The sequence below is a fragment of the Diadema setosum genome, chromosome 19 (genome assembly GCF_964275005.1).
Source record: "Diadema setosum chromosome 19, eeDiaSeto1, whole genome shotgun sequence".
In the NCBI taxonomy this organism is placed as follows: domain Eukaryota; kingdom Metazoa; phylum Echinodermata; class Echinoidea; order Diadematoida; family Diadematidae; genus Diadema; species Diadema setosum.
In genome coordinates this window covers 26,541,425-26,558,591 of record NC_092703.1, presented here as the reverse complement: position 1 = coordinate 26,558,591, position 17,167 = coordinate 26,541,425, and the positions used below count along the sequence as shown (strand labels likewise).

At 39.0% G+C, this 17,167-nt stretch overlaps 1 protein-coding gene across 1 annotated transcript in view; it reads right to left on the bottom strand.

Annotated features, from left to right (window-relative positions):
* Positions 1-3,180: 3,180 nt before the first annotated feature.
* Positions 3,181-17,167, bottom strand: part of LOC140242385 (midasin-like) — a 133,745-nt gene continuing 119,758 nt past the window's right edge. Inside the window, exons 86-97 of the mRNA XM_072322122.1 lie at positions 16,219-16,360; positions 15,067-15,290; positions 14,373-14,606; positions 13,713-13,952; positions 13,041-13,238; positions 12,176-12,508; positions 10,872-10,987; positions 9,889-10,063; positions 7,335-7,408; positions 6,381-6,495; positions 5,041-5,253; positions 3,181-3,910 (exon numbers count right to left, since the gene is read on the bottom strand). Coding sequence (XP_072178223.1) covers positions 3,722-3,910; positions 5,041-5,253; positions 6,381-6,495; positions 7,335-7,408; positions 9,889-10,063; positions 10,872-10,987; positions 12,176-12,508; positions 13,041-13,238; positions 13,713-13,952; positions 14,373-14,606; positions 15,067-15,290; positions 16,219-16,360 — 2,253 coding nt within the window. The 3' untranslated portion in view covers positions 3,181-3,721. The remainder of the gene's footprint in view (positions 3,911-5,040; positions 5,254-6,380; positions 6,496-7,334; positions 7,409-9,888; positions 10,064-10,871; positions 10,988-12,175; positions 12,509-13,040; positions 13,239-13,712; positions 13,953-14,372; positions 14,607-15,066; positions 15,291-16,218; positions 16,361-17,167) is intronic.

Here is a 17,167-nt window from a genome sequence, read left to right as displayed (position 1 = left end):
AGAACATGCTTGCCGAAACGTCGGGATTGGGTACGTAGGCCTTTTCAGGGCCACACACATACCCTAGAAAGAATATGTGGTGCACCGTTAAGCCTTATACAATATTCTTTTTATGTTTTTGAACTATTTCAATAAATACATTGCAGTGATTCTCTACTCTCAATCTGTAAATGTTCTTAACTTGAAATGATACCGAGTACAGTGTATACACATAAAGCGAAACACCCCCCCCCCCCCCCATGACGGCGATCAAAACGCAGACACTGAAAATGTGGAATGCTAAATACATGTATGGGTGGTGAATTTGCGTTAAGCTAGGTTTCCTTAATTCCTGTAATTGAAAATGGATGGGTTTTTTGTTTGTTTGTTTTTGTTTTTGTTTTGTTTATTTATTTCTTTTTTGGTTTTCTTTATAACAGATAACAGCAATAACTCTACATAATCCTTTTTTTTTTATCAAGACTAAAATTCCTTCAGATTTTGGCAGCCATTTTGGAAATCTCAAAACCCTCAAGGATGCAAGAGTTGTATCATCCAGATTCAGATTCAGCTCCCTCAAAATAGGGTAAAACCATAATTTTAAAATATGGGGTGGATGATAAAACAAGATTAGGCCCAAAACCTGGCATTGGGACATGGACTTTAATGTCGACATTAATATGCACTTCTTTTTGCCATGCGCCAAGTTGAATAAAACATACAATGCACGTCTGTATTTCGTGAATTGATGGAAATAGATGTACTCACTATTAAAAACTTAACAGTCGAAACATTTTTAGAAGCACCTCCTGCATTTAAACCATTGTAGAATTATCTCGTTCATCGGATTCTTATTGATCCAATCAAGTGCATGCATACTGTTTGACAAAATGACAGAGAAGTAAAGAAATGTAATGAAATCTGTGATGAGAGACATAATGGAAATATTTTAATGGAGTTTGGAAGCCAAAAAACCAACAACAACCACATACATGCAATGGCATTATAAATATATGACCAATCGAGTCTGTAATAAATAAAGACATCACGTCATGTACAAAACGGGCTCTGCAGTACAAATAACGATGTACTGAAAACTAAAGGAACGACATCATTATCATACCTGCATTGCTATTGTTTGTGATACAAATATTTTAAAACAAATGTAACAAAATGCATGCTCATCCAAAAGGCATGCTGTAACTGTATACAAATTATTTCAATTTGCCTGTGTTTTTTGATGTTTAATACTGTATCACAGATTTTAAGACACATCCCTTAACACAGACATAAATGCATAATTATGTATTTGCGAATATGCATCTTAACACTAGATTACCACAATAATAAAAATTAAAAAAGTTCAGACTTCTTTGCAGCAAACTGATGATGTTATCATTCGTTTCTTAGAGACAGGTTGGCATTATTCTTTTTTAATTCAATTTATTAAATATTTTTCCTACAGTGCTGCAAATAATCAAGAGATGACAAGTTACATGTATAAAATGTAATTTTTGTTACAATGCACAAATTCTTCTTGTAGCAAGTGACCTGTAATATGCACTTTCATCATACATGCATGTCGGCAGGTCTATAAATCATCAGACACGGAAAGGTAAAATGCAAAATCACAAATGCACAGCTGATCAAGCACATATACGATAACATGGCCAAAATAGACAAAGGAAATTATGCTTAGCATAATCATTCATTTTTCTTAAAAACATTATTTTCATCCATGAAAAATAAAGTACCAAATTGTTTGAACATAGATATGACATTTGTATATATGCGATTCATATACTGTGCTGCACATCATGACGTTCCCATAAAACTGTACACACAACATCCGTGAGATTTTACTAGAATCAATCCTCTATAATACTGTATACCCTAATGAAGGTTAACTAGTTATCCTACACCTCTCTTTGACAACAGACATTCTGCACAATCAGAATATGAACTCATCCACAAAAATACTTCAATGTTTCAATGTAGAGGCACTTTGTGAAAATAGTGAAATGACTTCAAAAATATCACAAATTGACATTTACTTATACCATGATCAAGATTAATTATGCCTTCTCTCTATCCTCTGAAATGTTCTCATACAGTATACTCTGTATCTTATGATGCACATGTGAGGCATATTGTACACCAAGCAAAAGAAGGAGTTGTACAACTCAATGAACAAGACTAAAGATGATTTGCATGCAGCATAATTTGCATGAAATAACTCTGGTTTGACAACAGCCTTGCTTTAATCGAGAATGCAACTGCCAAACACTATCATATTTTCATATCACCAACTTGACAACTGGAATTGTAAAAATGTGAAAAGATACTGCTGTCCTCATACACACCATTTTCTCAGTACCGCTCTAAAACTCTTGTGCAAGGCTTATTTCAACAACCGGAAAACTTGGGATTAGTTTGCAAGGCAATGACAGAAGACATCAGGTACAGTTCATATGCAGCAGTATCAATGTGACATCAGGCTGTTCTCCACAGACAAAACAACTCGCATATGAAAATTAAAAAGTTATTACACTTGATTGAGACTAGTCTTTGAATCATCTCTCGTATTGTACAAAATTATACAGAAAGCTTCATACACAAAATTCATTATATACACACACACACACACGAATATCATGAAGACACAGTTTTGCCCACATTCTGATATCAAACAATGCATTGATAGCTAACAAAAACACTCAATCTCCTGATAAAATCCCAAAGGGGTGACTGCTTACGTCTCATATATAATATTCGCATACCCGTATGTGCATATCATACTGCAAGTTGTTCTTTACAATTCATAGCTAACAAAAAATAAATGCACTAATATTCAATCCGCATGTATTACGAAAAAAATGCAACAAAAAACATGCAACAGACTGCTCTCTGTTATTAAAGGTATCGTATAGTTTTGGTTGGGACCTAATTTCAGGTTTCTAACATTTTTTGGTGAGATAATGAGAAACCTCTTATGAAACATGAAAGAACATGTAATTCCATGAGGAATTCAACGTTTATTTGATGAAAATTGGTTTTGAAATGGCTGAGATATCCAAAACAGAGGGATTCAAATAAGTGTGGGACCCACACTTTTTTTACGATCGCCTTGTTTTACTTTTTTTTTTGATGTTTCAGTCATGCCAAACCCGATTTTCATCAAGTAAACTTTGAATTCCTCTTAAAATGGTATGCTCTGTACTATTTCATAAGTGTATTCTTGGTATCTTGCAAAACGTTAAAAGCCCAATTCTCATCTCCACCAATACTGTACCATCCCTTTAAGCTTACATAATAGTGGATGTGACTCAAGTTGTACAAGACCTTGAATCTAATTTCAGAATGAATAAACACAGGCTAAAATATACAATGTAAAAGGCTGGCAATGTAATTACAATATATGTGCACTCATCCCATGAAATGAACATACTAGGAACTTGTCTTTCTTGGTTTTACATTTTTGTTGATACCTGCCAACTTTTTAGAATGGAAATTAGTACTATTTAATTAGTATTAAAAATCAGGAAGTATGAAAAATCAGACAGCATGATGATACAATCTGGGGATTTTTAAAACCATCACAACCCTGTTGATCATTGCAAAACATACATGTACATCAAGTATTCCCAGCTCGATTTCATCAAAAAGGGGGATTTTCTTTTTTTTTCCATTAGAAATGGGAAATAAAAACTGGGATCTCACATTGGCAAGCATGATCAGGAATCTAGCTTTTATCAGCCGCGGTGACCAACTCAAACCATTGCCGGAGGGCGTCACTGAGAGTTTCTGGCAAGGCGTTGATGTCCCTCAGGATGATGTAGAACGGGAACGGAAAGTGCTCCATGTACGACTGGATCTCGGGCATGGCACCCGCCTTGCTGAATATCGGAACTCGGATGTCGAGGATAGAATCCTGAAGAGGTCAGAGGAGGAAGTATTTGCACTTAAAATTTGAATGAATGCATACATGAATGAATAAATGAATGAAAGTGTGAATGGATGGATAAATGAAAGGATGGATGGATTGATGAATGAACGAATGCATGAATGAATGAATAAATGAGAGAATGGATGGAATGATAAATGAATGTATGGATGATTGAATGAATAAATGAAAGGATGGATGGAATAATGACTGAATGAATGAATGAATGCATGAATGAATAAATGTATGAATGAATGCATGAATGAATGAACGAATGAATGAATGAATGAATGAATGCATGAATGAATAAATGTATGAATGAATGCATGAATGAATGAATGAATGAATGAATGCATGAATGAATAAATGTATGAATGAATGCATGAATGAATAAATGAAAGGATGGATGGATTAATGAATGAACGCCTTCCATGCAGGGCAAATTATTTGATACAAAACTGCTATCATATCCAGGTGATGCATTACAAATCTGCTTGGTCCCAAGCAATGGTTCTTGCATCGAGTTATTTTTTTTTTTTTCTTGCAACTGAGCAAACAAGTTGCCCATTATAAAAGTAAACATACACCAATCATTGAGTGTTCTCTGGTGTTAGCCATGCTAAAACTCATGAGTATACATACTTCTGTTGGATTAAAAGTGAAGGTCTTTTTGTCAACCAGTTGTAATAGAAACAACTCAACCAAAGAATCATTAATTTTAATGAATATGCAGTACCCGCTGCCATTAGGGATTAGAACCGTCATTGGCTATTGGGAGGAAACTAGGCAGTCTTGGTGGATATTATGCCTGTCTAGCAATCAGTAGGTTGTGGGTTCAAATCACACTTAAGTATGTATGCCCATGAATTTTATGATAATAATAATAATAACAATAATTAACAATGCTTGTATAGTGCATAACATATAATGCATATGTCCCTATGTGCTCACAAAATGGAAAGATTACGCAAAAAAAATACAAAATTCCATTTACAATGATAGAACCGAGCTTTACGTTTGCTTACACTGTTAAAAAAAATGCGTTTTCAAAGCATGGCTATCGCCTATAATACATTGACGAAGGTTAATTTGTCAATCAGTTACAAATCTGCGCTCACCCTGTTCTCTGGGTTGTCAATGACGACGAACATGAGGAAGATGTTGGCGTCCCTCGCTGCTCGGACCGCCTTCCGCACCGTATCCATGCCCTCTAGAAACAGACCACGCCCGTCAGATACCACCACTAGCAACTGGGATGTGTCGGGATGACCGGCAGCCCCAACACGTGGGGCACGGGCCGTTGTCATGGCAGCAGATGCATACTTCAAGAGCTGGGGAAAGCATTTTGAAAAATACCACACAACACAGATAAAAACCAAATAACTAGCACACTATCAACCCACATCTGCCCCATGCTACTGAAGTACAACTCCAAATTTGCATGTTCCAGAAAGGCATATGTTTCACCAAAATTATGCCAGTGCTGACAATATGTTTACATGTCAAAATCGTGGAGGTTCAAAATTGAGTAATCAGGAAGATTCTACTGCGTGACATGCACCTCAATAAGCAAAAAAAAAAAATACTTCCAAAAAAGGGAAGCTTTTATATTGTCTCAAAAGGAAATGACGAGATGATCTCCCCGTAAGGGAGCACTTACGCGTACAGTTGAACCTCTCGTATCCGGACAAGTCGGGACCGGGGCTCATCCGGATAAGGGATTTGGCCGGATACGGGAGACTCAGTGCTTTATACATGTGCATAATACATACACATGCACTGATGTAGCCCATTGTAGTACCACATGTAGTAATGTGTATACTGCAACCTTTTCATTGTTACATTTGGGGATGTTTCGGGATGTTGAAATGTCTGAAGGTAAGCAATTTGGAAGGAAATTTGATGCAATGTGTGTTAATCATATTGGAAGTAATATGTAATTCATGTGTGTTTGGGTAGGAGTTCTCAAGGAGTTGGGAATCCCCCTTTTTTCCCGTAATTATTTTTTTAAAAAAATCACGGCGAGATTGCGTCCGGATAATAGAGAGATCCGGATAAAGGGAGGCCGGATAATAGAGGTTCAACTGTATCATCTTTGTGAGGCCAAAACACACAAAATGCAAGTCATCAAGTATTTCAAGAAGCACAAGGTATAGCATTTCCTACATCTTACTCTCTCTGCCTAAATCAGGGCAAGCATAAAGTATGGCGGGCATGCACATCTCTGCATGTTGTTACTCTGCTTGTAATAATGTATGGCACTTGTATGCATTTCACACACATTACCTGTGCAATCTTGGTTAACTTGTATGCATTTCACACACTGTACCTGTGCAATCTTGGTTAACTTGTATGCACTTCACACAGTTTACCTGTGCAATCTTGGTTAACTTGTATGCATTTCACACACTTTACCTGTGCAATCTTGGTTAACTTGTATGCATTTCACACACTTTACCTGTGCAATCTTGGTTTTCTTCTGAGCAAATGTGAACTGCCTCAGGATCGTCGCTCCCGACTGCTCTGAAAACTGCTCGTGGAACGGATGCAGCAACTGCACATTTTCTCCAAAGCTATAGAGAACATGTACACATACAAAGTCAAGATCAGCCTACAGAATGCCATAGGAACAAAGCGAATGCACACCCAAAGGTTAATGCTCAAAGGCACATACAGGCACTACAATGGTACATGTGCGAAGATACATTGATCTACTTAGTGCCGAGTCACTGTGAAAAGGGCCAATGATGTCTAGCAATGAGACTAGTGCATACTGGAGATAAACAACATACGTATGTAGGACCACATACTGCAATCTTTCCACCATCTTGCTCATAGCACAGTCATTTTGAGGTAGTGCCTCATAGTAAAAAAAAAATAAGCAAAAAGGCCAGTTTACTTATATGTAGCATTCACACAACATGCATACCTTTATACTGAAGATTGTTTGTGATGACTAGAACACTTCCCTAAGACTTGCCTAACATAGGAACAGCTAATGAATACAAACAGGGTTCTTTTATTCTGCATCAAGTATGAAAACAGGGGATGAAAACAATGTATCAGCTTATTAAGAGGTCTTTGGAGAAGAGAAGGGTCTCATAAATCTGAACTACAATTGTAAACCGGCCTAAGCAGAGACGGGCAGATGTCATCTGGATTTGCTTTTCTGCTTAAAAAAGTTTAAAAAAGTGAAAATTTGAGTCTCAGCCACCTTCCAACTCTAGTTCATTTCTCTCCATACTGACTTGTACATAATGCTTTAATACAGCAGCCATTTTTACAGATAGATTCCCATGGACGGTGTATCAATGGTTCAAGAATAAATATGAGAACTACTGCATAATTGATCACAATTCATATAATGCTAATAAAGAAATGAGATGACTAGCCCAATGTCGGGTAAACTCACCTGCACACTGCTAGCTGTCCAGCCTCAAGCCATGTTAGTGCATTACTGATGACTGCCAGAGACTCAAATGCAAGCTACAGAAAACAATAATAAAAATGAGTCAAAGAACAATACAAAACAAATCCACGTTTTTATATTTCTTATATTCAAAGAAGAAAAACACAAAAAAGATAATTAGTCACCGCTGATCCAGTGCTTATGTTCGATGTTGATAACATTTGCTCTCACTTTTCTGTACTTGGTTTGCTTCCTACAGTATTTACACTCGTACAACATTGAAGTTTTGAGACTTTGGCCACTTTCATCTTCACTTGTCACTATTTTGCTGCTCTATGAATAAAACTCCCATTCCCATTTTTGTGTGATGTATGTCACTCTTATCACCCTAAAATGCTCAACTACCACAAATACCACCATTATGACATCTCAATTGTAGACTACTGCCATGCAGGACACACATGCAGGCCCTATCACTGTCAACTAAATGTAAATTGTGAACTTCACTGTGTGAACACAAGATAGTAAGCTTTTTTTTGTGTGTGATTTGTCTGGTTCTGCAGAATGATATTACTGTACACGATGTGACAACACTCCAGCCTTGTACGTTTCTGTCAGACAGCAGTGTCACCTGTCTGCTAAAAGGACTGATCGTGACGTTAGCTATCACTAAATATTCACAGTAGCAGCATGCAACAGCTATAATCTCCATTGGAAATTTCCGCCTCCATCTTCCCTAAACCTTAATCATAACAGTGCAATGACAGTTTAAATCGTTCATATTAAGTAGGAACTGATTAATACACATAAACCCTATTCACAGTGACCAACAGTCTGCTTGTTTACTGTTTGCAAGGTTGCAATTCTGCCCCCCCCCACGGAAAAAAGCAGTAACTGACATTTTTATGAATGTTTACTTTTTTGCAAAAATGAATAGTTTACCCAATGCTCTCCAATGTTAATAGGTCAGTTTTGCAAAAAGAAAAATGAAAGTGACCAAAAATACAATTTTTCACTTTTGCAAAAAGCAGTAACTGCATCCAGTTGATTCAACTTTGCAAGTTTCCCCACGGAAAAAAGCAGTAACTAACAAAGCCCACGGAAGAAAGCAGTAACTAACAATTTAGTCTTTATCATTCAGACTCTGTATAGTCCTTCCTGTATATTTTTTCCCTAATACCATTTATTTTTTCTACTAATTTTTTTTTAAACAATGTAAACAGCAGTTTCTCCCATAATTTAGGAGAGTAGATATAAAAAGATTGTTTCACCAGTAATTTGACTCTGCCCGCAGGGAATCATATGATAAGTTGTAGAAAAAGCTTCTTTCTGGAGACTAGCAAACCTGGCAGACTCAGCGCGCTCAGAGTGCAGAATACGCGTGCAGCTGCAGCAGCTGCATGCGCATAAATTCTGCAGCATACAGTAACTAGCTAAACATTGCATCACATCACAGTCATCACTTGCATGCACAGTATTGCAGGTCTGGTACAGTCTGAGTGATCATGCCAGTGCTAACCATGCTGTCACACAGTTTCTGCGGTCCAGGCATGCCTGTAAATCTATCATGAATTGCAGAGGAAAAGTCATGGTAGCCATGGCTTTGGCCAGAACCAGAAAATCTAGGTGAGCTGAAAATATATTGAAGGGAGATGAGCACTATAGTATTAATGCACTAACGTTAGTCTAATGTTAGATGTAGGCCCTAAAGTTTAAAATAGGTCTACCAGATCTAAAGTTACAGAGTAGATCTAGATTCTAATCTATTGTTAACTGTTTAGTGTTAGACAAAATGTCAGTAGGCCTAATCTAACGTAATAGATCTAGGTCTAGCACTAACATTGGGCATAGATCTGTAGTCTAGCTTAAGTGTAACGTCAGAGTTCGACTAGGATCTAAGACGAAGAGACTTGACTTTATTGTCTAGTCCAGGGTCATGTGTCAGGGGCCAGGCCGGGCACTCCAAAGTTCAATTAGGGTACATAGGTGTCTACCTTATTTTTACACAGAATTCCATTCAATCTACAAGACCTAGTCTAGGTCTAGCGATAGGTCCTAGATCTTATAGATCTAGACTAACCAGAAAGTAGAAGAACTTTATAACCTGGTGGTGGTAACAATTCTCCTCCTATGGTCATGTGACATGTGCAGTTACTGCTTTTTTCCATGGGGAAAACAGCAGACTCCTGGCCGTCTGCAGTTACTGCTTTTTTCCGTGGGGAAACTACCCAGAATCAAGGGTGAGCCACCGCAGTAACTGCATTTTCCTAAATAACATTTAGAAAATAACGGAAACATCATTTTTTCCTAGGTATTGTTAGACAACTAGGTATGGTGCATAATCATACCACAAAATTATTTTTGAATGTTTCTGTGTTTTTAAAGAATCTGCAAAAAACACAAAATCGCATTTATCTTAGCTCAGCAGTTATGCAGTTACTGCTTTCTTCCGTGGGGGGGCAGAATTGAGCCTATTTATGATACGCATGCCAGCCAGTGAATCCATCTGTGAACAGGGTATAGAGAGAAATAGAAAAGACCAACAGCTTGCATTTACCCTCCTTGATCGGTTGTCTGCCATGCTGGATGAGTCGTCCACAGCCAGCATGATCTGGTACTGGCGCTTGCTGGGCTTGGTGCGCCTCAGCCAGATCTTGTCCTTGCGGAACCCGCTGGCGATGTAGGGAATCACCTTCCGCATGTTCAGCCGCTTGCCGGTGCGGAAGTCTCCCCTTCAAAAGAGGAACATTGCATATGGTGTAAATAAATAGACTGCAATCCTGACTGAATCTCCTTGGGGATAAACTTCTTGACACTTTACCAATTAACCACATCCCCCATGGTGAAATTTGATGTTCAGTGAGCATACTGGGCAGCAATGCTGACAAGTACAACAACGTATACAGCTATACATGTACAATGTATCTCACTCATACAAATTCACTGACAAGGTCAAGGAATGGAGAGAGCAGAATGAAACATTAAGCCCCCCCCCCCCCCCCCCCCCAAACACCACCACTCACAGACAACAATAATTAGCAGGTTTCAAACAGATTGTCTGATTTTCCTCAAATTTTCATTTAGTATTTCTCTGGTCTGTGCAGATTTCACAATCTTGTCGGAAAAAACTTAATATGTTATGTCACTGCATGATACAAACGGTTCTGGGACAATGACCCCCGACCCTTCCCCTGATCCTTGCCCTAATCCTGCTCCTGAAATTAATCTTAATCCTAACCCAAATTCTAAACATCAACCTAACTTTAACCCTAAACCTAAGAAGGGGGGGGGGGGGGGGGAAGGGAAGAGGGTAATTGTCCTGATACGGATACAAACATACAAAATGTAGTTCCAAGGCTCCAAGGATTTGATATACTCCATGACACAATATTAGTATGGAATATCCACATAAAGCAATGCTGCCAATATACATGTACTTCTACAGTGATGTGAGCTTTAACGTGGTGAACACATACACAGCGGGAGCACAGGTGAAAGCCGCACTGGCCTTGCCTTGCTGGTGTAACCATGACAACGTACCTGAGTTTGGATGCCTGGGTAGGTTCCAGGACCAGTCTGAGTTGTTCACACAGGTCCCTAGCCAGGGCCGAGGTTACTGACTCATAGGATTGCCACATCTTCTGTGCTTCCAACTCCTTCGTGAAAAAAAAAAAAAAAAATATTGATAATAATAACCACAACACCAACAACAACAACAATAAAAAAAGGGTTTGGGTTAATCCCATCATCTTAGGGAGCGAGACATATCACCTCTACTCAGTTTTACTCAAAAATTGTATCACGACTTGACCAAACATGGACGTCTGTATGTATAGGCAGTTTCAAACATGGATAGCACGACAGTGCTGCATTGTCTGTTCTTTTACAACAAAATTTGAGGGTCTGTTCACATTCATACCATTTTGATGGGACATAAACTTAACAAGCAGATGTACTTCCATGAGCTCTGCATAACAACATGATTAATTCATTTTTTTAATGATCTATTAGCAGTATAAAAATGCTTTAACCCTATTCTCACTGGGCTATTTGAGACCAAGTTTTTACTGGGGGGAGGGTCAATTTGACGCCCCCCTTCAGATCTTGGCCACAGATCGCGCGATCGCCGCAAAATTTTGCCTGAAGATAGAGAAGGATGTCAACTACAAGATTACATGGTCATACAATAGAAAAATATTGCCTTTCTATTTTTAATAAATTAATTATGCAAATTTGTGCATGAAATCATATTTTCACCTATAACTCCATTAAATAGACTGAAGTATTGCTAAATTTTTGTGTCAGAATTCCTCAAGACATATCAAACAATTTTCAAGTAAAAAAATTGCACAATCAAAATCAATTTCTTTTGCTTTTTATTGTTTTGTTAATTTCTTATGTATTTTATTGTTTTTTCGACCTTTTCTTTTCTATTGTTTTTTTTTTTTTGCCAAAATTTGTTGTAGGCACTTTTTCAGGCTTATCTACACTAGAATTGATTAATTTCAATGGTTAAAGGTTGAAATAATCTAATCTATATCAATTTAACCAAAAAAACACAATTTGCATTCAATTTGCACACGATATCATGAATTTGAGCTGTTTTCAGGTTGACATGCATACGCATAACATTATGTAACTTCAGAATGGTGTACCCGGACGTCGCAAATTTGGTCTCAAAATATGTGGAAGACTTCAATGAAAAAAGTCATGAAACGACGCGGCAAAATCATTGCGCGTTGCGGAATCGTGGCGCGAAACGTCGAGTTAGAATAGGGTTAAACATGATTTTTGAAAATGGGTAATATTCAAAAATTTAGTGGCCTTAAGGACATCACACCCACCTCTCCATCCCCTGACTCCTTGCTGCCAATCAAAGCCAGCTGTTCCTCCATCTCCCTCCTCAGTCTCTCTACTTCCTCCGGGTCCAGCACCGCATCCGGTAGGTGAGGACCAAGGTGCTCCATTGCCGTGTGGATGGTGGACTCAGTCGGACGTTCTCCGTCCCCCTCCGTCGCCATGGCATCACTCTCCGCCTGGTCATCCGGGGGCATCCAGTCCTCGTCTCCTTCCTCAGCGGTGGTATCTCTGTCGTCGGCCGAAGGTGCTTCCAGCTTCGACAATCCCGTCGTTGCTGCCACTTTCTTGGATGGCAGCTGATCCGACATGTTCTCCTGCTATTTAAAAACCACATCATCAACATGCGATGTAAAACAACTACATGCCAAGAACACCAGAGAGCTCTGTTACACTAGCATGGGAACTATATCGAGCTAAACAATGAGCCTCTAAAAGTTGGGATACAGTGTAGATTCAGATCAGTTTTGATTGGGAATGATAAATAGACATTCAAGATGCTGTATTCAAGAAAACTACAAGGTGTGTGCGCGATTTTGTTCCCAAATGGGTTTCATGTAAATAAACAGTTAGTACCTTCTGAGGACTGACTGATCCCATATTTCTCCCTTAGATCAGTTGAATCTAGCTTAGGATTGACCTTAGAGCTTAATGAAACAGGCTCCAGGAGTATATGTACACTTTATCTGAATAATCCATAGTGACAGAAATCAATTCTTACGAAGCTCCAAACTCAAATGACTGTCTAGATCTCCCTCCGATTTTACTCCATCTAACAAAGCGGCAACCTGTACAATAAACGGAATTGCACTTTTCTGACACACTGACACAGCGTGCACGTTTTCGATCTACCTCCTCTTCTTTGTCTGGCTCCGCCTCCATTCTCTCCTCATCCCCCTCCTCCATTTTCTCCCCATCATCTTCCCCTGCCATTGGAACTGCCTCCTTCTCCTTCATCTGGTCGTCGGTGGCAGCATCCATGGTCTGAGCGTCGTGGTGTGATGTGGGATCGGTGAGATGTTCGTACAGGTCCTGGTCTTCTCCTTTTACCTGCGATTGAATGATACAAAGAAGAAAATGAAATTTGTGTTTATAAACCTCCTATTACTGGATAAAATAAGACAACAAAAATCGTCAATACTATTTCACCTTCCCTTCACTTTGCTATAGCCTAGTCAACTCTTGCCTTTGTAGAAATACACTTTGAAAGTTATTTGATGCTTTTGTTTCATTTGTATGCCATGTTACGCATCCTTCTATTGCAAATCTCCTGAAGGACCACTACACCCCCCTCAAAAAAAAAAAAAAAAAAAAAAAAAAAAAAACTTATGTCCACAAGAACAACTTCCACACTGCAATGCAGACATAGAAAATTTTTATTTTTGTCTCCTTATTTCTGAAATCAACAGGACATCCAGTTGAACTTCTGCATTCATATTAGGAAAGCACTCAAATTCAAAGATTCTTCTCATCCTCCTTCCTGTCACCATAGCAACTTGTTGGTACCAAGAAGAACATCCTTACTTCATCCCTGTCCTCCGCTGTTCTCTCCTCCTCCCCTTGCCCTGGGTCCACAGTGTCGAGCCGCCTCTTGAACTTCTCCTCGGCAGAGCCCAGGCTCCTCTTGCTGTCCGATTGGCTGGGCTTCTTGGCCTGCTGCTGCTCTTGCATCCCGCTCTGCTCCAGGGTGGTCATCTTGGACGTGGATGACCCCTCATGACCCTTCTCATCCTGCCTCCTCTCTGCTGTACCTGATTTATGCTTCTGTAAGATAATGATTCATAAATACACAACAGAGCAAACATGGGATTTCATTTGTTTCATTTTTATTCTCTTAACAAGAACACTGCTCTAAATTCAATTCAATAATATATCATTTGATATAAGAGTGGATGTTTCCATGGCAACAACATTGACTGATGTGTTTCCAGCCAACAGAAAAGACTGAAAAGAAATTCCTGTGAAACTTCATTCTTGCTGCACAGCTGTGAGACAGTTTGAACTGAACAAAGCATGCTTGTCTGATACCAGCTGATATCTTGAGAAGTAAAACTGACAGATTTAAAAAGGACTTTAAATATTAAAGAAGCCTTCCACAGATTATGAAATACAGAAGGAAAAGAGAAGCTTCTGTGAGCTCATCTTGGAAGAGGGGTGTAAATAATTTTCATCTCGCTTCCTTACATCTTCGCTCCTGTCTTCGGCAGATGTGGCAGCCTCCTCCTTCCCATCATCCGTCTCATTCTTGGCGTCATCGTCGTCATCTGGTTGCAAAGTCTGCTGGGAGGCCCTCGATTTGGCCATCGTCTCAGGGACGGCCTCTTGCTGCTCGGAGTCGTGGCCCTGGTCGGGGGCGTAGTCCTCCCCTTTCTCTTTGTCATCATTCTCTGTGTCATCATCCATGCCTTCAGTTTCATCCTTTTCGAAAGAACATTCGGAAGCAATAATGTAAAAATGAGAAATGCTTGGACGAGACTGTATTAGCACATAAATGACAAGTGTTTAGTAGAAACCATTATAGAACAATGAAAACATCTGAAATCTCTGTGCTCATTTTATTCGTCATTTCATCTATTCCTTTCAGTCATAAATTCTCCTCCTTGCTCTTCTTGTTCATTGTTGTCCTTATGTTTATATAAAAATTTACTTCTCTGCTTTAAAATTAGAATGCTTTCATTTCTTTGCTTTCAATGCTGAATAGCCCAGTATCTTTTCCTAAACTATGCAGACTGACTGCATTTTTTTACAAGTGCTGAGCTCATCACGCGGGAATTTTTCATGAATTATTACATAGTATGAAAATCACTAAAATCACAGGAATGTATAATAAACTTAATCTTCACAAACTCTTCTAAAGTACACTTTTGTACATGGGCACCTTGTCTTCAAAGTGTCTCTTTTCCTCTTCCTTGCCCTGATCTCTCTCTTGTTCGTCTCCATCGTCCACTTCATCTGTTTCCATGGCAACTGGTTCCTCGGGCTTCTCGGGTTCTGCTCCCCCTTCCTCCGCATCCATTTCCTCCTCCTTTCCCCCATTCTCATCTCCTTCTCCTTCTTGGTTTTCGTCTAGCTTGCTCTCAATGTCCAGTGGATTTTCCTCTCCTAAGAAGTTTGATGATACACAAAATGTGTTTTATAATCACTATCCCCAAGCTAATATTTTCTAATATCGATGTTGTTGTTGCGGCTGTCATTATTGGTATAATCATTATTATCAACAGCATCATCTATTGGTATTCTTCTTATAATGCGCATGTCAGAGGTATGAGCCATCGGGCACATGACAGGTGTGTGCCGTGACTGACTGATTTTGTTTTGGTTTCTCTGTGTTATTATGCTCTCAGGTTCGGGCGTAGCCGCTAAGATAATAGCATCCTTTGAAAGATAGGCAGCCAGTTGTATCTCGTACAATGTAGATAAGAGAATCACTACTGATTCTAATGATTTGAGTTATGACATGCCCAAACTGATTTAATAAAATAGCCCATGGAGGGCTGAAAAGTTTGTAGAAAAAAACAAAACTAGAGAAGCACTCTGAGATCGCAGACCTCTGCCAAGCAGCTCATTTCCAGCAATGATCTTGTTCTTCCACAGAGATCAGTGATTTCCACCCATACGTATGCATGCCGAAAATCGCCCCATTTCCCAATAAGAAGCCTTTTGCTACGTCATCAACTTCCAGCTGCGTGCCGCACCTCACCCTAGAAGAAACTAGAGCATGCACTTTAGTGCACGTGTGAAAACTTCAAAAATGTGAAGCTTGAACTCCCAGAGTTCACTGACCCTACCTGCCAAAATATTGAAAATCCTTCATAAAATCCATAAAAATTTCCAGATCAATACCAAAATTTAATCATCTGTTCCTTGTATCATTATCAACCTTTCCTGCAAGTTTCTATTCAAATCCGTTTACAACTCTTCGAGTTCCTTTGCACATGGACTAACAAGTCAACAAACCAATGGTAATGAAAACATAACCTCCTCCCTTGGTGGAGGTAATTAGGCCAACGCCTAGCTACTCTTGACTGACCTTCACCCTCCTCCTCCCCTTCTTCCATTTTCTCATCTTTGTCCATCTCGAGGTCATCGGGAAGGTCAAGCTCCTCCGGAACTGGAGCGACCGGCGGGTCATTGGCCTTGGACGGATCAATCTCATCATCATTGAATTCACTCTGAAAAAAACAAACAAACAAACAAACAAACCCAAAATGATTATCAAGTACATATGTAGAGACACAATCAATATTACAGCCATCAGTTACACACTTTGATAAGAATATGGAATACGGATGATGGATCTTTCTCATCATCGCTGAATTCACTCTGAAAAAAAAAAATAACCCAAAAGGCTCATCCAGTAGAAACAAAATGCATATTATATCCATCAGTTACAGACTTTGATAAAAAGAATATGGATAGCAGGCTAGAAACAAGGAAAAGTAGAAATTACGCGGTGCGTAATATATGTCCCCGCCGGAAGTAGCATTTTGTAACAAAATGTGCAATACAGGTAAAAAATCAAGGTCAAAGGTCAAAGAAGTCAAAGCTCAAAATTCTGTGTAGAAGTTTTGAAGCCCTCACCTAGTGCCATCACATAAAGCAAATGGAATCGAAATTGGGTCAGAAATGGCGAAGGAGTAGCATTTTGTAGCCAATGTACAATATAGCTCAAAAATCAAGGTCAAAGGTCAAAGAAGACAAAGGTCAAAATTCTGTGTAGAAGTTTTGAAGCCCTCACCTAGTGCTATCACATAAAGCAAACGGAATCAAAATCGGGTTAGAAATGGCGAAGGAGTAGCATTTTGTAGCAAAATGCAAAATATAGGTCAAAAATCAAGGTCAAAGGTCAAAGAAGTCAAAGGTCAAAATTCTGTGTAGAAGTTTTGAAGCCCTCAACTAGTGCCATCATATAAAGCAAACGGAATCGAAATCGGGTTAGAAATGGCGAAGGAGTAGCATTTTGTAGCAAAATGTACAAT